The following is a 23,905-nucleotide window of genomic DNA, read 5'->3' on the forward strand; positions in this document are numbered from 1 at the left end:
AAGGTGAACCTTCGCCCCAGTCTGAGGTCCTGAGCGCTCTGGAGCTGGTTTTCTAGAAGGATCTCTCTGTACTTTGCTCCGTTCATTTTTGCCTCGATCCTGATTAGTCTCCCAGTCCCTGCCGCTGAAAAACATCCCCACTGCATGATGCTGCCACCACCATGCTTCACCGTAGGGATGGTGCCAGGTTTCCTCAAGACATGACACTTGGCATTCAGGCCAAAGAGTACAATCTTTCTTTCATCAGACCAGATAATCTTGTTTCTCATGGTCAGAGTCTTTAGGTGCCTTTTGGCAATCTCCAAGCGGGCTGTCATGTGTATTTTACTGAGGAGTGGCTTTCGTCTGGCCACTCTACCATTAAGGCCTGATTGGTGGAGTGCTGCAGAGATGTTTTTCCTTCTGGAAGGTTCTCCCATCTTCACAGAGGAACTCTGGAGATCTGTCAGAGTGACCTTTGGGTTCTTGAGCACCTCCCTGACCAAGGCCTTTCTCCCCCGATTGCTCTTCCATTTAAGAATGATGGAGTCCACTGTGTTCTTGACAACATTCGTGCTGCAGACATTTTTTGGTACCCTTACCCAGATCTGTGCCTCGACACAATCTGGTATCGGAGCTCTACAGACAATTCCTTCGACTTAATTTCTTGCTTTTTGCTCTGACATGCACTGTCAACTGTGGGACCTTATATAGACAGCTGTGTGCCTTTCCAAATCATGTCCAATCAATTGAATTTACCACAGGTGCACTCAAATCAAGTTGTAGAAACATCTCAAGGATGATCAATTAAAACAGGATGCACCTGAGCTCACTTTCGAGTCTCATAGCAAAGGGTCTGAATACTTTTTTTTGTAATTAAATGTGCAAAAATGTCTAAAAACCTGTAATTATAAGGTATTGTGTGTAGATTAATGTGGGGGAAAAAATAATTGTATCTATTTTAGAAGAAGGCTTTATAGTAACAAACTGTAGAAAACGAGTACTTTCCGAATGCACTGTACACACAAACACATCTCAAAACATATCTGTGTTCCTACAGTATAGGCAGTCTGTTTCTTTCCGGCTCTCCATTCATCTCTCCTGGCTGTACTGTATCCATCCATTTTCATTCCCTCTGTCATATATTGCCTTTTATACTGCAAACCCCCTCGCTGCATACTGCTGGATGGTAAATATGATGCAGACGATAGGTAAGAGAGACTGAGAGGCAGAGGGAGGATGGTTCCAACATGTGCTTGGTCATGTGTGCCATGATGGATTTGCTTGCAACGTCTTTTCAAGCCACCGCCTTCAAGCACCGCCTTGAAGCTGTGATTGGCTTTGACTGCGTCTTCGTATCTGAGATGGGAGTTCTCAGTGGCCCCTCGCTCTGTAAAAAAATGCCAAAGTTCCCCCTTCTTTCTGCTCCGCTTGCAGAATCTCCATAAGTTACAGGAATAGAATATCATGATAATGAAGTGAGTTACTGTTGCGTGTAATTAAGTGGCTGAGCCTGCTGTTTGTGCCTCCTGGTAGGGCTGCAGAGGCATAGTGTGTACTGACTGTAAGCACTCACTCCGATACACACACACACACACACACACACACACACACACACACACACACACACACATTGATACAAATGCATACTCTGTTTTATGGCCCCAGACACACACCAAGATGCGTACTCTTAGATGTTCTTTATGTGTACCCTCGAATGTACTCTCTTCATAGATAGTGTCTCCCTCTCTCACAGCAGACACTCATATGTAAATATAGCCACTATCTTCCCCCACAGACAGACACACCCAGTTCCATCTCCCCACCACATTTCATTAATAATGCACAGATGCAGGGCTTTAATGCCGACACTGTAACACACACACACAGACACACAGACACACACCAGTTATCCAAAAGACAGACCTTCAGCCTCAGTATCTGTTCGATGGAGCTCTGATCAACACTTAACTGCTTTGTGCAAGCTTATGAATTTATCTCTAGCTAAAAATCATAACCACACACATAGAAAATACATATCCACCCATACTCTCTCTTCCCGTCTCTCTTCGGCATTCTCACTCACTCTCTCTCTCTCTTTCTCCGCCCACTCGAAAGCCCAAGCGTGTAATCGTGTTTGTTGCGTACACATGTGTTGATGTCATCATTGTGAACATGTGAGATATTTCCCCCATGGTTCTTCAGTGAGCCAATGGTTCTTAGATGTACTGCACTGGTCTCTACCTGTCAGTAAAGGGCTCTGGTCGTCATGCTGTGTTTCATCTAGGTGTTCAGAATGATGTTATTCAATGCTGTTCAAGGCCTGCTGAAAATGTAATACATTGGTATCGGCAGAAGAGCTAGAGAAGGATCTTTAGTATAGGATTGTCATGTGAATGTGAATCGCAACCACACCCGTTTCATTATTACATTATGTCTAGATGTTCAGAGCTATACATGACATTAGCCCTGAGGGTGTCAATCAATGGCCCAAGACAACAAAGCTCCCATCATTGAAACAGAGATGACCATAGACACCAAGGGACCAGTCCCTGGAACCGGGCTGTAAATTAGAGGTTGCCTGTTGGATTTTGGCTGCATTGGAACGAGGAAAAACATGGATTCGAATGGCAGAGGATCCCCACTGACGAATGGCAGAGGATCCCCACTGAGGGTTGGAATGAACAAACAGAGAAAGCGGTTATGATCTTTCCTGTCTTTTACTTCCAAACACAGCCCAGTCATATGGAGGAGATAGACAAATGTGACTAGGTTACAGTCATTGCATGTGTGAGGCAGTGTCTTTCCTCTCTAGGCAGTGAACGATGTGGTTTAGGTGGCATGGCCCCTTTAAGAGCAGCCAGTGAAGCGCTCAGTCCTGTTGGTGCTGCTGCTGCTGATGGCAGTGCTGCCAGTTGATTGGCTGTGGCTGTCAGGGTTGAGGTGCTGGAGGGATGCTGCTACGTATCTCCCTCTCCCCCTCGCTCTCTCTCTCGTGCTTTCTCGCTCTCTTTTGCTCCATCTCTCTCTCGCTTGCTCGCATCCCTCTGTATAATCCACATCTAGGGCAGGCAGGCTGAGAGGCAATCCAGTGCTCAGCTCCTCTCTGCAGGCTGAGAAAAGAGAGAGAGAAACAGAAAGAAAACACTGCTTCTCAACACAGGAGGTGAAACAGGAGGAAGAAAACGGGTTTGAAAAAAGGGAAGAGAAATACAAAGGACGATTTCATCTGAGGATATCATTTATATATATACATATTGTTTATATATATATTTGTATACACGCATATAGATATTTATATATATATATATATACACATATATCTCTGTATATATCTGTGTATTTGTGCTAGTCTGTTTATATTCATATTTTTATATGTATTTGTGTGTGTGTAAATATATATAATATATAAACAAATAAATATATATATCTATGAATTTATATACATATCACTGTGAAACAAGAGCGGCGAGAGGAAAATTCTACCATCGGGGCTGGTCTCTGATTGTGTGATCATATACAATATTATTTTCTTTGATCTTCTACGTCAAGAAGAAGGAAGACTACATACTCATTGTGAATTTTTGGGTTTTCCTGTTGCTACCCCCCCCCCCCCCCCCCCCCCCCCCCTTGCTCTTTTTTTTTTGCATCTGAGGGGAATGAAGAGAGGAAAGTAACAGGATTTGGAGAAAAAAGGAAAATCAGTTGAATTGCTGTGATTAGTGTTATTTGCGTCAGTATTAGCGCTCTGCGAGCCGATCGCAGCGTGCTGCGTGTGATCTGAGGAGGCAGCAGAGAGAAAGTGCCACACCACGCCGCTCAGCGCAGCACAGCGCCAGCACAGCCAGCATGCACAAACACCACCACTGCTGCAAGTGCCCAGAATGTTACGAGGTGACCCGCATGGCCGCCCTGCGCAGGATGGACGCCCCTCAGTACCAAGAATGGCAGACCGAGCCCTATGGATACCCGGCCGGGTACGGGCCCGGTGGCGGGCAGACCTTACCCCAGCCTCCAGCCTCGGGCGGAGGAGGAGGAGGAGGCATGGGAGGAGGAGGGGGCACTCTGGGGAGAAGTAAGGGCAAGATGATGTCTTCCGGGGGTCCCGGAGGCCCAAACCCCAAGCTTCAATCCAAGGGCGGCCCCAAGGTGAATGGCAACACCGCCGGTGGTCAAGCAGGTTGGTGGCCGGAATGCACCTGTTCCAACCGGGAGTGGTACGACCAGGTAACTACCTCAACCTCCTCAGCCGGCCTTATGGCCATCTATCCCATGCCTCTGGGGGCGTAGGGATTAGGCAGAGGGGCAGTGGGTGAATGGGATTTGATGTGAGGTTGTTGGGTTGAAACAGACATGTGTACACCTTTTTAGAGGTGCTTATCTGTCTTGGTGAAGCCTGTTGTGCTGTGGTGTGGTAGAGAGCAACCTCAGCTATCTCATATGCACTGCTTCATCCCAGCTCTAATACAGATTATCTGTTCATCTGTTCATACTCATTCATTCATTTAGGGAGTAGTGGGCTGTTTCGTATTCATTTGTCTACCATGCAGAGCAGGCCTAGTGTTCTATATTCACTTCAACATAAAAATGGCATGCCTTAAGATCAGATGGGAATAAGTATTGCTTATTTGTTGCTTTTCATCAAAGGCCTATGTTAACAGTCTAAAACAGCCCTGCATTCGTTTTCATTCAACAGCCACAGAGAGTGTAGCGGGGATTGAGCAATATTCATTGAAGGCTAAATTATGCTAAAGCCGGCTCATTACGCTGCAATGCAGACACATGTTTCTCCTCCATCGGCCCTTAACAAAAATACATTTTGCCTGACATATATGAAGCATGTTTCTCACAGATGAACTACTGAAAGGGTTGTCTCTCATCTGGCAGATTTCCTGTAGAGAGGGAGGGAGAGAGAGAGAAGATGAGATTAGGAGGAGAGGAGGGGGAGAATGAGGAGAAAGACAGACTCCATTAGATGGCTTATTTCTGTATGTGGCTGGTTATTCCTTAAAAGATGTACATTGCTCTGCGATGGAGAGTTGGGTGAGATGGAGGGGTTGGACCAAGCTGACTGATGAAAGGGAAGAAGCCTCCATCCTACTGGGCGGATATGATACTGTAACTAGGACCATTTAAACCAGCACATGTTTTATATTCTCCATTTACCATTTCCTTTATAGTCTTGTCTCAGTCTTGACATTTCTCTTTTGACTAAAGCTAGGAACACAATCTGTAATTAGGCAGGGTGCGTGTGTGTGTGTGCGCGCACGCACGCACGCATGAGAGTGAGCTGGGGTTGGGGGAAGGGCCACTGTGTGTGTATGAAATGGGTCTCGTTTGTGTGTGTGTGAGAGAGTCTGTTTAGTCCCATAATATACACGGTGTTCGAAGCTACTGTGTATGTGTGTGAATTTATTTGAGCAGAGAGCATAAAACGGCAGGAGAGAGACAGAGTGGGGGTAAAATGGAGGCTGAAATCTCATTGGCAATGTTGGAGAAATTCTACTGAGCACAGATGAACAGCAACCTAACTGATATTACTATTTGGACTCCCTACAAGAACCAGGGAGGAAGAGGTTTCATTAGTAAAGGAAGCATAATCGAGTAGCCTACGATTTGCTTCCTTGACATTGTGCTGTAATAATAATCTATTGTATATTCTAACCAGTCCATATCCACCGTCAGCTGTGCCCAAGCCAATCAGGCAGATTTCATTTCTCACGTTTAAAACCTCACGGCAGTTTTGATTACGTAAGCATTTTCGTGTCTATTATTTATTTACCATCAGTACAAATATCCTCCTGCCAACTGCTCATTCCCAGCGTAAATGTAATGTCTAGATTGCAAATGAATTGGAGCCAATATCTCGTGAAATGTTTTTCAGCCGCTCATTCATTTATGTAGTGGCTTGTCAATTCATGCGAAGGGGGTGGGTTATTTGGAGCATGCATCATCACAACTTAGCCACAGCCTTTGATAGATGAAATCAATGGAGCTAAAATGATTGGTCCTGCTACTCTTCTATCATCCTGTCAGAGGATCTTTGGGATGGTTTAATGCCTAATATATTGCATTTGCACATTATCACTGGTCTTTATTAGGAGAAAGTCTGGGTGTACAGAGAGACGTTTCAACGTGTGTAAAATACAGCATACAAATCTAAACAGTGATAATCTGCAATGTAACCGGCACAACATCACCGGACATACAGAGAAAGAATTAGTGATGACAGGAAAGAGAGGTGAAAACGCTAATGTAGAAAAAAAGAGCACTAAACCAATAAAGACAGCCGGCCTGGAGAGGGGGAGGGGATTATGTAAGAGGAGGCAGTTGGTGGTGCTGAGAGGGGATGCTCAGAGAGAGAGCGAGAGAGGGAGCCCCATGGCTCTTTGGACAAGCATCTGTCCCTCAGCCTCCTAAAAGGCCCTCTACAGGGTCAGGTTTTAACCCTCTCAGTCTCCAGTACAGCATGAACACAGCACCATCCACCTCTGCTTGCTGTGGGAAAAGCACAGCCTTGGATGGACGTTGGAGCATCTCTGTTCCCTTCAGTCCCCACTGCATATCCATGGGTGGGAATTTCCCCCCTCCCCCACCACCATTCGCAGCCCTCACAAGACGCCAGGCCAGGCATGGACATGTGTAATGCTCATAATATACACAGTCACACAACCACACTGATCTTTCTGATACATGCATCTTTTGGAAGATTTTGGGGAAACTGAAACTGTTATTAGTAGTCATCCGACATAATCTCTCAAAATAATACATGATTACAGTTGGTTAACATATTTTCATATCTGGGTTTTTTCAAAGGATTTTGATAGCCAGAAGTGTTCCATAAAAAGTTCCTAAAATGGCTAAGAAATTGTTCCAAACTAACCAAAGTATACTATGTTACCTTCCATTTAACCGCACGTCTTTGTTCTCCTCCCCACCATATCTCCTTGAAAGCAAGATTACAGTCAATGGCTATTGTCAGGGGGTTGGTTAAGTTAATTATGGATGGATGTACATGAAGCCAGTTGGGATTAAAAGGAGCATTTCCTTTAAACATGAGCAGTTGAATTTCCATTTGAGAGATGAGGAGACCCTGGCCTAATGGGAGGCTTCTTCACTCAGAGCTCTCCCTCCCCCCTCAGGCTCCAATCTGTCTGTGTGTGCTCTCCAGCTCTGTGGCTATGATTAGCTTGAAATATTAATTGGATTTTACTTTATTTATTATGAGCAAGATATTAAACATTTTCCAAAATGCCCTCCCAGTCCCCCATGCTCCGTCGTAGGTCTATTGTTTACCAGATCATTGGTGCTCTGTGGACGTACAGCATCACTCTAATGCATGAGCGTTGAGTGTGGGCTTACATCATGAACACTCCCATAGGTGGTTTCCGGTCGAGAGCCTTCATGTTTGCATCAGAAATGTCTCTTGGCCTCTCTCTCGCTGGGTGGTCACGGTTGTTATTCCTGCTCACTGAAACTTTGGCTCGCTCTCCAATGTCTCCATTTTATATCCACATATCTGGTGTGTTTGCATCATGCCACATTTCTTCAAGGTTAGTACAGTATGTGGAATCTCTGTGCATACAGCAAATATATACATTTTCTTTGTGCGTTTTTGTGTCAATGTGATGAGACTTTGTCCATTTTGATGTAATTTTCCAGGCCTCTAACAGGGTCCAGCCCAAGGAGTATTACAGGAGATGACTTACAAAGGCGTTTTACCCAGATGTCTTGAGCTCAGACCCCTGTTGTGATTTAGACAGCCTCCATCAGAACGCAGGAATATTCTCATCAGATCAAGAGGGATTTATCTCTGAGCTGATCTCAAAATGGGGAGCAAGGACGAGGGGATGTTGGCATGATAGGCTATGGCTACACTACACTGGGACTGGAGCGTTAGAGTGTCCTTATTACAGGAACATGCAAGAAGGACAAGATGTATGGCCTTCTCATGACATGTATTCTGAGGTCCATCCATACACCCTGGCCATTTTTACAGATTATTCATTCATGGTTGTCTTTTAAGTGTCTTATCAATGTGGAAGAGCCTATTTGCATATATATTGGATGTAACGTTACATGTCAGCGTTGTCATTGGCTAATATTCCTCTCTCTGATGGGGAAGATACTGTATGTCCAATCCATATAACATATGTCAGCAGATATCCAGTGTATCGTGCTGTCACTGGGGCCTCTGAGAGAAGAGGATGGGATAGGATGGATGGAAGGGAGATGATAGGAGAAGGGAGCATAGGAGGGGGGGGGGGGGGGGTAGTTGGTTGGTTTTTGCTGTTTGTCTGGCCTGAGATGCCAACCCTGGGACATGTACAGCCAGTAATAATGCATAGCTTTCTAACAGTACATCTGGAGTGGTACAGAGAGAGGTAAGAAAAAGGAACAGCTAGGTTCCTGGTGGTGAGGCCTGTCTATCAGTGAGTGTAGCGAAGTTGATTGGTGGGGTGCTGCCTCTCCTTTTTAGAGAATGTTGATCACAGGCCGCCCCAGACAAAGATGGGGTTGGGGTGGATCCCAGGGGGGCCAAACCTCTCCCACTCCATCCACCCTATTATCTCTGGTGACTCTTAAAGGCCAGACAGCTTGGCATTCAGAGAATGATGTCATTCTAAATGCAGTGTGTGTCTGTAGAAAAGGGGGGATGTGTGCCTGTTTCTGACTAATCACTGGGGCTGAGTGCTGGACGGATGCTCGGGGGTTACAGAACTGGATATCCAGAGTCAGCTTGGTGTCAGACAGTGTGGGATGTTCTGTGCTCGGTTTAATACTTTGATACTTTGGTTTGATACTCTGAATTCCTACACATTTTTGTGTTAATCGTAGCTTTTGCAAAATGCAATTGGTACATTGTGCTACTTTATAAGAGTACATGAGACTCGTGGGATCTCAACCTTGAGCATTTTGGTGTGATAAAACATAAAAGAGTAGGTCAGTCTGTTTGTCTTTGCTGCCGTGTGCACATAAAGCTGTATTTGGGTAAACAAAATGGATACATTTGACCCTAATATCCAGTACAGTGTATTCAGTAGGGACACAGCGTGGATCCAGATATGTAGGAGGCATGCAATAGATACTGGAGCCAATTGTGGGATCCTACTCGGTCCGCAAACTTTGGTATTGTATAACCTCCATACCAGGCTAGCCAGCAGTGCCCTGCCCCGTGGGAGGAGAGTCGTCCAGCTAGCTGACGTGGTTCCAGTGCAACACAGTTACTCCATAATAGAGGTCGACCGATTAACAATCGGAAATCTGTATTTTTGGACACCGATTTTTACAATTATTATTATTATTTTATTTTTTTACACCTTATTTAATCTTTATTTAACTAGGCAAGTCAGTTAAGAACACATTCTTATTTTCAATGATGGCCTAGGAACGGTGGGTTAACTGCCTCGTCCAGGGGCAAAACGACAGATTTTCACCTTGTCAGCTCGGGGGATCCAATCTTGCAACCTTACAGTTAACTAGTCCAATGCTATAACCACCTGCCTCTCGTTGCACTCCACAAGGAGACTGCCTGTTACGCAAATGCAGTAAGCCAAGGTAAATTGCTAGCTAGCATTAAACTTATCTTGGTTGATGATATTACTAGTTTATCTAGCATGTCCTGCGTTGCATATAATCTGACTGAGCATACAAGCGTACAAGTATCTGACTGAGTGGTGGTAGGCAGTAGCAGGCTCGTAAACATTCATTCAAACAGCACTTTCGTGCGTTTTGCCAGCAGCTCTTCGTTGTGCGTCAAGCATTGCGCTGTTTATGACTTCAAGCCTATCAACTCCCGAGATGAGGCTGGTGTAACCGAAGTGAAATGGCTAGCTAGTTTGCGGGGTGCGCGCTAATAGTGTTTCAAACATCACTCGCTTTGAGACTTGGAGTGGTTGTTCCCCTTGCTCTGCATGGGTAGCAATGCTTCGAGGGTGGCTGTTGTCGATGTGTTCCTGGTTCGAGCCCAGGTAGGAGCGAGGAGAGGGACGGAAGCTATACTGTTACACTGGCAATACTAAAGTGCCTATAAGAACATCCAATAGTCAAAGGTAAATGAAATACAAATGGTATAGAGGGAAATATTCCTATAATAACTACAATCTAAAACTTCTTACCTGGGAATATTGAAGACTCATGTTAAAAGGAACCACCAGCTTTCATATGTTCTCATGTTCTGAGCAAGGAACTTAAACCTTAGCTTTCTTACATGGCACACATATTGCACTTTTACTTTCTTCTCCAACACTTTGTTTTTGCATTATTTAAACCAAATTGAACATGTTTCATTATTTATTTGAGGCTAAATTGATTTTATTGATGTGTTATATTAAGTTAAAATAAGTGTTCATTCAGTATTGTTGTAATTGTCATTATTACAAATACATTTTAAAAATCGGCCGATTAATCGGTATCGGCTTTTTTTGGTCCCCCAATAATCGGTATCGGCGTTGAAAAATCATAATCGATCGACCTCTGTCATCGCTAATAAGATTATGGAGTAATCAGCCAGCCAGCCAGCCAGCCAGCCATCCATCCATCCATCCATCCATCCATCCATCCATCCATCCATCTCAAACAGACCTTTGCCTAAAACAAAATGTACCGGACTCATAAAGATTCAAGGGAGGAGAGCAGCACGGTGAATCACTGCAAATGCACTGTGAAACAGAGGGGACAAGGTGTGCTGCAATATTTATGTGCACTTTTACAAAAGTAAACTTTTTCTACACCATTAGATGGGGCAAGGATTCTGTGGTTGAGAAGAGGCCGGCCCAGACGTGGACGTCAGAGTGACGGGGATCGTTTGACAGCTATTAGAAAAGTAGTAGACCTTGAACAGTCAGGTGTGTTGGTCTAACAATGACCCTGGACTGGATCCTAACCTCACCTCCCACACCTCCTGTAAAAGCTACTGCAGCTCCCATGGACTTGCAGTACTTCATTCACAGAAAGGTGGACCTGCTTTGTTTCAAGTTAGGCTTACTGTAAATATAAATATTAGACTCAACATATAATACAAATATGCTTCTCAGATGCAACCAAATCTGCAGTATATGTTTATAAAAAACTTATACTGCAGAATTGAATGAAATGTCTATTGGTGTGGGCTGTTTGTACTGCATGTACATGATGTGTGTATAACGGCTTGCCTGCTTTCTGCCATGTATGGTGAGGCCAGGCCATGTGATCCGAATGATGTTTGTCAGAACCCCTGTCAGGGCCCAACCCTCTGCCTCTCCCAGCCAGGGAGGAGAGGAGAGGAGAGAGGGGAGGGGAGGGCTGTTTGTTTGCTTGCCTGCTTTGTTTTATTTAGGGGGTTTTGCTGATCAAGGTAGTGGCTGGCCTAGAAACGCGAATGTGCTGTGCAGGGCTGTACTCCTGATTCAACGATGGGACCATCGTTCCCTTGTTCTGTCAGGAAGATAAGGGAGGAGGAAGAGGCCTTTCATTGGTTGATGATGGGGGGGACACGGTCACATGGTCTCGCCCCCCTACTGCTATAATCTATAATGAATAATATGTACAGAAAACAGTGCTGTGTGATTTATGTATGGTACTTCTAGCTTCAACAGTCATCTCCTGTTGCCTTATCTGGGTTCTATTCCTCTATTGCTCTTGGCTGGGTATGCTTCAGATTGCAGCACTAACTCCTGGCCAGAGCGTACTAGAACACCCACACACTGCCACGGGACTGCATGCATCACATCGATAACGCTGAAGACTGGGCCTATCCCCAAGCCTTCTGACTCCTCTCCTTTTTTGTGGGTGTCCGTGGGCGCTTTCAACAGCGCTCGGGCTATTGTTCCACTGCTCGTAATTTTAGAAACGCAGCTCTGGCTCCAGTGGATGCATGTATTGTATACTGTAGCGGTGTAGACAAGGGCCTGCAGATCTGGAATATTCTTCACAGTAGAGTGTTGACTGGATGCTGTTATTCATGCAGTATTGTGAAGCTGTTGTCTCCAAACGTGTTGATTTTTCAGATTAATATTGAGATGCAGAATGAAGACTAAATCCTATAGCGGGAAGAGCTGAAATGTCTTAGATGTCTTTTCCCATTTTCTGGAGAGTTGTGTCTTGTGAGGAGAACATTTGGCGATGCAGTCAGTGCATCTCTTCCCATGTGTAGCGTAGTTGCACTGAGTGCCATCTGATCTCGCTAATGCATTATCCAAGCAGCCCTTTAGCCATTTGGTCTGCTGGCCTCCATTTTTATTTTTATTTTTTGCAGTTTTTCTATCATCCTCTCATCTCTTCCTCTGCCTTCTGTCTTTCTCATGCATTGTCCGGATCAAAAGCTCCAATCAACTAGCTACATGGTGTGGGTATGTTTCAGCAGGCTGCTTCAGCTCTGTGCGTCAGTATAATTAGCACAGCTTTTCTCTGCCATTTTAAGAGGATGTGCACGAGGTGCTGCTTCATTAATATACAGCCGCTACGCCTTCAAAACAATCACGTCTTTTATCTTTGAAGTCGCACTGAATACGTTGTTTTTTTCCGCCATCGAAATGAGGCCTTGAACAAATTGAATGCATTAAACTAAGTGATGAAGGTTGATCCATAGTTGAAATACGTGGATTCCTTTTGACAAATCTAACAATTAAACTGTGGAAGGTCTTTTTGAACCTGCTGTTGATTGCACATCTGTTTAACATAGAGCAATTGGTTTCAATTATTCATGTTTTCACTGCAATTCCAGTAGTGTCGGTGTTTTTCATTGCTGTTTCGATTGGTCTTAGTCACTATGCCTCTGAAAAACCACTCCGAATGGGATCAACACAGTACAAGCACCATAGTCACATACAGAAGCATATGTTTGCCTGACACTGCGCTCTCCCTTCATCCCTCCTCCCTCTCTCCCCCCTCCCTCCCCAGTGAAAAGACAAGATGAGTGAGAGGGTGACTGACGTTATCCAAACATACAGTATGTCTATGCTAGAGCACAGACCACAGATCATCCTTTAACAGGCCCCTGGTTCATTATCAGTCATTATTGCCCAGTGGATAGACAGTATACTGTGTCTACCCATTGAGCTTAATGTGCTTAAAGTATCCCCCCCCCTCTCTGGGAAATGGAGACCGATATCCCCAGCCTAGAGAAAGAGACGGAGAACGAGATAAAACAGATGGCGAGAGCACAACTCGACCGTTCCTGGTTCCAAACAATATAAACAATCCATTCTTAATATCCTACTTCTCATTGCACTGTAGATGGGGTACACCAGCCTTGACATAGCTTTTTCTTTATTTATGACATTTCCTCTCCCTCTGTGCATCTAGGGTGTCTGTGAATATGCCATATTTGAGGAGAGGTTGGTGGCCGTCAGTGTCTTGTCTACACTGTATGATTGCAGCTCTCAAATTCATATTTCCTTTCCTCCCCTGGATTTGTGTTAGTGCCTCGTACACTGTAGTATTACACAGAGTATTTCACTGTGTTCAGTAAGACCCCTAAGACACTGCCTTGCCCAATGTCTTCAGACTACAGAGCATGAGCAATACTGTATACGAATATACGAATATATTTTATCTAAAAAAATATTCTGCTGAACATACATTATATTTGATAACCAGCGTCTGGTGTCATCTCTGCATCTCTCCGTCCCCTGACTGTACTGTAGTACTGTATTTAAGCTTTAACACAAGCGGGGCCTGTCCAGATTACATGGTGGATTACCATATTACGTTATCAAAGTTTCTAAGTAGTACATGGTCAGCAGGCAGCAGCCCAACGTTGGAGCTGGCAGGGCTCAGCGGGCCATACACAGCAGAGCAATAAGAACTTCATTGGGCACTGATGTAATTGTCTTTATGCATCAGTGTAGCGCCTCTGCTGCTCTGTGCTATTGTGTTATTGTTTTATGACTGGCGGCCGAGTCAAGGCGCCCGATAGTATTTGGGTTGCGGTTGATTTATAAGCATTAGAACGTTGGCGGTTGGCAACCTTACTCAGTGTAGCATTACCATGTCATCTTTATACTAACAGCACAGCAGCCATCTTCTGGCCATTGAAGTAACGTTAGGAACCTTAATGTCCAAGATTAAAAAAACAATTAAAAAAACCTAGTCTAATGCCATTCCTCAACCTTGGCTATAGTTGAGGTGCGATCGATTAATTATTTGAAATCGTAGTGAGTATTTGAGGCCCATCTTTACTGTATAGAGTTAGTCTGAAGAGCTATTCTTAGGAGAGATTACATATACACTATATATACAAAAGTAGGGGGACACCTCTTCAAATTAATGGATTTGGCTATTTCAGCCACACTCGTTGCTGACAGGTGTATAAAATCGAGCACACAACCATGAATCTCCATAGACAAACATTGGGAGTAGAATGGCATTACTGAAGAGCTCAGTAACTTACAACATGGCACCGTCATAGGATGCCACCTTTCCAACAGGTCAGTTCGTCAAATTTGTGCCCTGCTAGAGCTGCCCCTGTCAACTGTAAGTGCTGTTATTGTGAAGTGAAAACGTCTTGGAGCAACAACGGCTCAGCCGTGAAGTTGTAGGGTCACACAAGCTCACAGAACGGAACTGCCAAGTGCTGAAGCGTGCAGCACTTAAAAATTGCCTGTTCTAAGTTGCAACACTCTCTACCTAGTTCCAAACTGCCTCTGGAAACAACCTACCCAACTTTATGAGCAACACACAACTACCACCTGGAAACACCACAAGTATGCACTTGACATACAATAGGAATTCATTAAACTTTTAAAACATTGCAACTGTGTGAATGTTCACTGAATGCCAATTAGACCGGGTGTTTATATTCTGGCAGCCTAAAACCTACCCAACCACTCCGAATAATGAATTACCTTACCATGAGCAGGTAATTAAAGTGATAGTTCGACATTTTGGCAATTTAGCATCCTCATAGATACCATTTTTATGTCCCTGCGTGCAGTTTGAATGTGTTAGACTGGAAGTCTAAAGGAACAGCTAGCATGCTAGTTGTTCCTGTACGCAGAGACATAAAATTGATATCCATGAGTTAATCTGTCTCTGGGTAAGTAGAAAAAAAGTGTGACATTGTGTCAATTAAGCCCATCTTCCCTTTAATGGAAAATTCCACCCCAAAACTATAGTTTGGTATTTGTTTCATTAGTCCATTGTTGACATAGTCCCAAAATGTTTTGCTTTTCAACACCTAAGTTTTCAATATATGTAACTTTCAAATACAAATACTGAAAGATAGTTTTGGGGTGGAGTTTTCCTTTAAGTAAGCTAAGTTGAGAGCCTATGAAAAAGTCTCTGAGAGGGTTTTGTGCATGCAGGAACAGTCATGTATGTTTTTTTACATAGTAGTGTAGTTTAACAGGAAGAATAAACCAATATCACGATATGCCTCGCTCATGTCGATATCAAACATATCAAATAATATCAAATCAAATTATCGATATTGGTCCCCACCACAAGCAAATACAGTATAGGCCTGTTGTCTGTTATTTAGGGTTAACTATGGTTCTTTAACCTCAGGCTGATACTGTCCTTTTGAAACCTGAGTCCCCCAAAACTCATTACAAGTGAAGAAAGGGCCGTGATGCTTCAAGAAGCAGTGTTTCAAAATAAAAAAAACAGTTTATTATGTGATATTAGTCATTGTGATTTTCAGAAGGGCTGCTTCAGGAAATAGGAAAAGATACTTGAACTCCCATTAAGCCTTTGTAATAGCAGATGCCCCAGTGGGGCTCTCTAAATGTATATTTGGAGCAGGAAAGCCACGGCTGGATGGGCTTGGACCAGGGATTCGTTGCCTGATCTCAGTCGTCTCAGTCTGTCTATTGGCCCATGGTAATGTCACAGAGCTCAGGCTCCTACAGTTGGTCACTGAATGTGCAGGGATATTTGTGTCAATGAATCGCATAGATGATCAACGATCAGTTGAATGGCCTGATCATTCATGGGTCTCAGTTTCACTCTTGCCAGCCTTTTACAAAATGAAAGATTCACTGAGGGCATCTGCGTGATGTCTAAGCACTAATCTTAGCCACAGTATCTTGGAGATGGCCCTAATTTGTAGTTGAACTGAATTACATAATATCCTAGTACATATCCCTGTGTTAGAATAAGTAAGGCAGTAATGTTGAGCACGCCTTCCTACACATGAAGCCATAAGACGTCTTCAGCTGTGTCTCTGTCTGTCCCTGGGGCAGAGGACCTTGAGGAGGGTAGAGGAGGGGAGGAGACAGTGTTGCCATGGTGCAGTCTCAACCAGAGCTGTACATTAGCTCTGCTGCTCGGCTAATTACGGAGAGAGACTGCAATGTTGAGGCGCAGACAGGCAAAGGACTTTTTTCAGCAAAGGATTTTTTGATATCGCATAGATATGGAGGACATGTAGTACACATGTGTAAGTTACACAGTTACACATTTCATACATTTTATTTTATTTTATAAACATGAATGAGGATTTACTTCAGATGTATTTGAAGGACAGAATCAAATACTATAGGTCCTACTACCAAGGATGCTGTTTGAGGTAGAGGCAGCTAGTGGAGGAGTGAGGAGCCATTCTGGTTCTAGTTGTGGTGCTGCTTCCCTCTCCTCTCCTGTGTTACCTGGCGTCTTCCAAGCAGCCGAGCCCCAGAGCCTTGCTGTGAATAGGCTGCTGGAGAGGCTGCAGATCATGATCAGCCAGTTTAGAAAACCCAATATGGGCCGCTGTGGATTAATGTTCCCCATTTTAAAATTCCAATGATGTAATCAGCCAAATCCAAGCATTGCATTTTCTCATTGGAATATCTCCGAGCCCGATGACGCGACTGGCAGGGATGGGGGGGGGGGGGGGGGTTTGGCAGAGAGAAGAGGACGGAAGGAGGGGTGGAGAGGCTCGGAAGCGAGAGGAATATTGCAATATTAGGCCATGCACTTTGAACCCCGGATTGTCATCTCCTGTGGATGCTGTGTCTTCCTGGCAGGCTGACCAGATGATGCCATGGTTACATGTGGTTGCACTGCAAGTTACAGCGCATTATCAAAATGAAGCCAATGACACCACAACGCCAGATTGCTCTCTCTTGTGCCCAGGAGACGAAAAGCTGTTAGAGATTTGGTCATTTTGAAAACTCATCCTAGCTATTATGGCCATGGTGAGTATAGTATTCAGCATATTTTCATGTCTGTTATAACAGATCCTTATTATGTTTTTACTGCAGTTGAATACTCCAAATGATTGTTATTCTTGATGTTCAGATCATGACCCTCCTCTGTGTTGTGCAGATATAAAGACCTCCATCTATTCCTCTTGTCTAAGCGTCCTCAGAGGGTACTAGTGATGAGCTGCTGGAGTCCTATATGGAATTACAACAGAGTTGCTTCATGGGAGATTCTTTGACATGCAGAGGATTTTCATTTAGCCAATGTTAGCATAGTAAGGGAATTATATAGTTTATCTTAACCTTCTTGTACTGTATATTCAAATCTTGATTTACATTTGAGTATTATCAATATTATACTTTTGAATATTTCTATTTTCTGGCTACAGTACTTAACAGTATCTAGTGCTACGATGCTGTGTGGTGCTCTTATGTTGTTTTCCATGGTCTGACTGAAGGCTTCTGAACAAAGGCCAGTCCTTACCATCGGATCAGAGGCCTCTATGCTGAAAGGTTACAACTTCAAAGCCTCTTGTTGTCTGTCTGTGCTCTGATCAGTGTTTGCGTCATATGTCCATGCCCAAATGACCGTTGCTCTGACTCTGATCTGCTCTGATCTGTGCTGAGACACAGTCCTCCATGAGGCCTGTGTGTCGTGATCCAACCTGAGGTGTTCTGCAGGAGGAGAAGAGACGAGAAAATCTGGGCCCTCAACAGGAGGCAGATTGGCTTGGCAATCCCCAAAGTGATACAAACGTTTGAAACAAAGGACCCTTTTTTCCCACCGCCGTTTCATTTGGCAGGAAATACACCAGCATATGGACAAACGTGCATGAATGTATTCATAATTGTGCATTAGTTTTTAGCCACAGTTTTTGTTGCCTTATCGTTTTCCTACTTTACTGTAATTCTTCATCACTTTCAACACCTTCGCGCTTTGCCAGCCAACGTGAACGCGGGCAGGGCAGGCAGTGAATGGAGCTGTGTGTGGGAGTTTTCGGAGTCGAGGAATAAAGAACTGCTGAGCCCTGTGGGCCATGATGACTGGAGGGGAAAGAGGGGAGGGGAGCTGCTGGGCTGTTTGTACTGCCACAGGGGCGCCACCTGGGACCGGCCTCTGCCTGCTCTCCATCCTCTCTCCATCTTGGCCAGGGTCAGAAGTGGCTCTGTCATCTGCACTGGTTGTTTTAACAGTAGATCAAAGATGATCCGTGTGTGACAACCCCTTAGTCCCACATGTACAGTGTTCTTCCCCTACCGACCAACTGGCTCCCTCTGCTTCCCTCCCCATCTCCCCATGGCTCGCAGGTTCAGCTTAATGATTCAAATGATGGTCTTTTTTTAAAGAAACAAATGAATCATAATTTGTTTTGGTGCTTTTTTGAGCGGACGGTGTTGTTGTGTTTATATGGGTGGTACTGTGTCTGGTGGTGCTTAGGCAGGGATGGCCTGGAAGGGATCAGCTGGCCCTCTGCCCCCGAGTGACACACCAACACACTCAACGGTCAAAGGTCACACTGTGTAGTGCCAAAATAAGCTGCCAAAATAAGGCCATCATGTCACGAAACACTCACTCGTAATCCTCATCATCACAGAGAAACAGCCCATGTTCTATGATCAGAACACAACCATAGAATCATAGAATCCTGTATTTCATATGTCATTGACTATGGATGACAAAACATTATTATAGTCAGCGAGCTTCAAAATGGCAGCGTAGTGCTGTACACTGTCGCTGGCGCTCACTGAGAACAGGCAGAATCCCAAACAGCACAGAAGTGTTGCTCTCAGCTTAGCAACAAGGGGTAGCAACCAGCCGAGAGAGAGCTGCCTGCAAGCTAGCATGCTGCAGAGACCTCTGATGTAGAGGGAGAATTTTACCCCCTCCAGATCAGTGCCATGTTAATGGGTTTGAGAGTGCATCCACCGTTTTTGTATTGTTATTATTATAATTTCTAGTAATAATAATTTCTAGTAATAATAATTGTCCATAACAACGTTATGACGCACATCTGTTGGTGCTCATTTTAAGCAACCCGTCAATCAATCTGACATCTATCTGAGGAGCGGAGGAGCCTGTTGCAGTCAGACTGTGGTCAACATAGTGCACTACATAAGGAATAGTGTGCCAGTTCAGACACGTTCAGTGTAATAGTGAGTGGAAATGATTAGAGCAGACTGACGGACGGAGGTGGGTCAAGTAACCTGGCACCAGTAGCATCCGACAGACAGGGTTGGGGGTAGATTAAATTATCAACCCAGATTCTTCTGATTCTCTCTCCATACCGCACAGCATAATCCACAGACCAGGCAGCAGCTGCCACTGCCCCGGGCATCCCAAAAAATAAACACTGACCACACATAGACAACATTAATACAACACATGGACAACCCTAATACAACACATGGACAACCTTACAACACATGGACAACCCTAATACAACACATGGACAACCCTAATACAACACATGGACAACCTTCTTACAACACATGGACAACCCTAATACAACACATGGACAACCCTAATACAACACATGGACAACCCTAATACAACACATGGACAACCCTAATACAACACATGGACAACCCTAATACAACACATGGACAACCTTCTTACAACACATGGATAACCCTAATACAACACACATTTAAATACAAGCTTACATGATCGCATGGACACATGCACACATATACACACACACACGCACACACACGCACACACACACACGTAAGCCATAGCCTACACACACCCATGAACACGCTAGGGCTGGGAATTACCAGGGACATCACGATACTTAGGTGACGATATGACATGTATTGCGATTCTCACGATTCTATATGTATTTCAATTCGATACTGTGATTTTATTGCGATTCGATGCTCCAAACATATTTCTCACCATATGTCTGCTGCAGAGGGACAAGAGAGAGCCATGAAAAAAACGAGTTTTGATCAGTTATGAAAAAAAAGTGCTGAAAACAAATTGGCTCACTATTTAAAAAGAAGATGGAGAACAAGAAAAATACTGGAGTTTTGGTGCAGGTACAGCCAACTAGCGCAAAAATAATATTGCGATATTGTCACAATAATACGATATATATCGTCCAAAATAATATCTGATATGTAACTGTATCGATTTTTTTCCCCCTCATCACTAATTCACACATGCACACATACTCACACACACATTTAAATGCAAGTCTGTATTCACACATGCGTGCATCCACTCATATACACACATATATGCCGGCCTACATACAGTATATACTGTACATGTACCATCACCACATACAGTGCCTTGCAAAAGTATTCAGACCCCTTGGATTTCTTCTCATTTTATTGTGTTACAAAGTGGGAATCAAATATATTTAATTGTTCTTTTTTTGTCAACAATCTACACAAAACACTGTAATGTGGAAGAAAAAAATCTAACAATTTTGAAAGATTAATAGAAATGAAATAACTAAAATATAGTTGTTGTATAAGTATTCAGCTCTCATGTCAATACATGTTAGAAACACATTTGGCATTGATTACAGCTGTGTGTCTTCTTGGGTAAGTCTATAAGAGCTTTGCACACCTGGATTGTGCAATATTTGCCCATTAATCTTTTCTAAATTCTTCAAGCTGTGTTAAGAAGTTGAGGATCATGGCTAGACAGCAATTGTCAAGTGTTGCCATAGATTCTTGAACCGATTTAAGTCAAAACTGTAACTTTGCCACTCAGGAACCTTCACTGTCTTCTTGGTAAGCAACTCGAGTATAGATTTGGCCTTGTGTTATAGGTTATTGTCTTGCTGAAAGGAGAATTCCTCTCCCAGTTTCTATTGTAAAGCAGGCTGAAGCAGGTTTTCTTCTAGGATTTTGCTTGTGCTTAGCTCCATCCCATTTATTTTTGTCCTAAAAAACTCAGTATTTCTTTTTGTCCTAAAAACCCCAGTATTTGCTGATGTCAAGCATACCCATACTGTACCATGATGCAGTCACCACCATGCTTGAAAATAAGGATGCAGTTACTCCGTTGTGTTGGATTTGCTCCAAACATAAGGCTTTGCATTTAGGGCATAAAGGTTATTCCTTTGCTGTGTTTTTTTTGCACAATTACTTTAGTGTCTTGTTTCATACAAGATGCATGTTTTGGAATATTTGTATTCTATATATTTGTATTCTTCTTTTCACTCTTTCATTTAAGTCATTATTGTGGAGTCTCTACAATGTTTTTGATCCATCCTCAGTTTTCTACGATTACAGACATTGAACTCTGTAGCTGTTTTAAAATCACCAATCATCACGGTAACATCGCTGAGCAGTTTCATTTCTGTCCTGCAGCTCAGTTCAGAAGGACGACTGTATCTTTGTGCCTGTGTGGTTTAATATAAAATACACAGCATAATTATTAACTTCACCATGCTTAAAGAGTTATTTAATGTCTGATTTGTTTTTGTTAGCCATCTACTAATCGCTGCCCTTCTTTATGAGGCTTTCAAAAAGCTCCCTGGTCTTTGTAGTTGAATCTGTGCTTGAAATTCAATACTTGACTGAGGGACCTTACAGATGTTGTATGTAGGGAGGACAGAGGAACGGTTAGTCATTCAAAAATAATGCCAACCCCTATTATTTCACAGAGTGAGTCCATGTAACTTATTGTGTGATTTTTTTTTTTTAAACAAATTTTACCACTGAAACTATACCGAACAAAAATATATAACTTCAATAAATTACAGTTCATATAAGGAAATCAGTCAATTGAAATACATTTCATATGACTGGGCAAGGGCGCTGCCATGGGTGGGCCTGAGAGGGCATAGACCCACCTACTTGGGAGCCAGGCCCACCCACTGGGGACCCAGGCCAGCTAATCACAATTTGTTTTCTCCCATAAAAGGGTTTTGTTATATACAGAAATACTCCTCAGCACCCCCAACATCCCCCCTCGGACGATCCTGCAGATGAAGAAGCCGGATGTGGATGTCCTGGGCTGACATGGTTACATGTCTTCTGTGGTTGTGAGGCCGGTTCGATGTACTGCCAAATTCTCTAAAATGCCATTGGAGGTGGCTTATGGTAGATAAATTAACATTCAATTCCCTGGCAACATCTCTGGTGGACATTCCTGCAGTCAGCATCCCTCAAAACTTGAGACATCTGTGGCATTGTGTTGTGTGACAAAATTGCACATTTTGGAGTGGCCTTTTATTGTCCCCAGCACAGCTGGGGCTGTGTAATGATCATGCTGTTTAATCAGCTTCTTGATATGCCACACCTGTCAGGTGGATGGATTATCTTGGCAAAAGAGAAATGCTCAATAACAGGGATGTGGACAACATTTGAGAGAAATACTTTTTTTTTTTGCGTACGGGACATTTCTGGGTTCTTTAATTTCAGCTCATGAAGAAACATGGGACCAACACTTTGCATGTTGCATTGATATTTCATAGTTTTGTTCAGTATAATTTAGGCTTGACTAAACAAAGGGTCTGAATACTTATGCAATGATTATATTGTATTGAATCATTTGTTATTTGTCCCAACATTTTTCTTTAAATCCATTTTAATCCCACTTTAACACAAAATGTGAAGAAATCCAAGGGTCTGAATACTTTTCAAGGCACAGTACATGCATGCACTCATCAGACACACATTGGCATGCTCCGACTTCATTACCACATAACAGCCTCATGAATACTGAAGCATCCACTGGGAGTGGTATTGTGTGGAGTGCATGTGATAAGTAATATCATTTCAGTGTGTGGCTGTGTCTGTTGTGCTGAAGGTCAGACTAACCACCTCTCTGAGGCTCACCGTGACCACACAGGAAGCTAAGCCTGAGCACGCTTTAGTAATATTACATCAAGATGAGGAGGGAATGTTGCTGACAGCTGTGACCGCCTATTAATTATCATTTCATAAAAATGTGTACATGCATGTGTGTGCATGTGAGTGTGTGCTTGTGTGTGAATGTGCACGTGTGTGTGTCAGTCTCGCTCTGTGTGAAAGTGAGAGAGAGGATTATACCTGTTTGTGTTTCACAATGCTCAAATCATTCACATCAAATGTGTTCTTCCCATGGAAACCATGGTTTGTAATAGGCATGAACTAATACATTTCCTTGTGGTTCCCACATGTGACTGAATGACTGAAATCAACTGGTATTCTTATTGAGTACGAGGACGACACCCTTTCCTCTATGTCCCTCTATTCCTTCCTCTCGCCTTCCCTCCTTGTCACTCTCCCTTCCGCCTTCTCTCCCTCCTCTCCTATTCTTTCTTCCTGCTCTCCTCTCCCCCGGTCTCTCTGGCAGTGAGCGGGGCCTCAGCTCAGCGTCAATGAGATGTTGGGTGCATGGTAATTGAGTAGGTATTGATTGGACTGCAGCGTGGCATACGAGAAGCCAATGAAAGCCAGAGGATCAGAGCGAGGCACCACCGACCGACTGACTGCACCTCTCATCCCACATTCTACAGGAAACATACAAACCATACACGGCTGACCAGCTCACAGTGACAGTTCATTGTAAATAACGTAGTATTGACGTATTGACATGTAACAATTGTGCTGTAAGCATCAATAGATACTGTAAGGAAGGTTAAGATTGACTCTATTGGACTTGGGCTCACCATTTCTCTATATCAGTAATCAATATGAATGAGTGAAGGCAGAGGAATAATTTCCTAATGCTCCACGTATCATCAGACAAAACAGCCTCCATTACACTGTCTCAGACAGAACATACTTCATTACCATGTATCAGACAGGACTGGACCATCAGACAGAGCAGCCTCCATTACCCTGTCTCAGACAGGACTGAATCATCAGACAGA

At 43.6% G+C, this 23,905-nt stretch overlaps 1 protein-coding gene across 5 annotated transcripts in view; it reads left to right on the forward strand.

The window, feature by feature from the left end:
- The window catches only part of LOC139366239 (discs, large homolog 3 (Drosophila)), a 140,907-nt gene that overhangs the window by 52,278 nt on the left and 64,724 nt on the right, over positions 1-23,905 (forward strand). For 2 of the 5 annotated variants that reach the window (XM_071103505.1, XM_071103506.1), the window contains exon 1: positions 3,672-4,206. The exons of 1 other annotated variant lie outside the window; for it this stretch is intronic. In XM_071103505.1, coding sequence (XP_070959606.1) covers positions 3,829-4,206 — 378 coding nt within the window. In that variant the 5' untranslated portion in view covers positions 3,672-3,828. Of the gene's footprint in view, positions 1-3,671; positions 4,207-23,905 lie in introns of those variants that run through there. 2 more of the 5 variants (XM_071103502.1, XM_071103504.1) reach the window with 1 other exon arrangement.

Source organism: Oncorhynchus clarkii, chromosome 14 (assembly GCF_045791955.1).
Source record: "Oncorhynchus clarkii lewisi isolate Uvic-CL-2024 chromosome 14, UVic_Ocla_1.0, whole genome shotgun sequence".
NCBI lineage: Eukaryota > Metazoa > Chordata > Actinopteri > Salmoniformes > Salmonidae > Oncorhynchus > Oncorhynchus clarkii.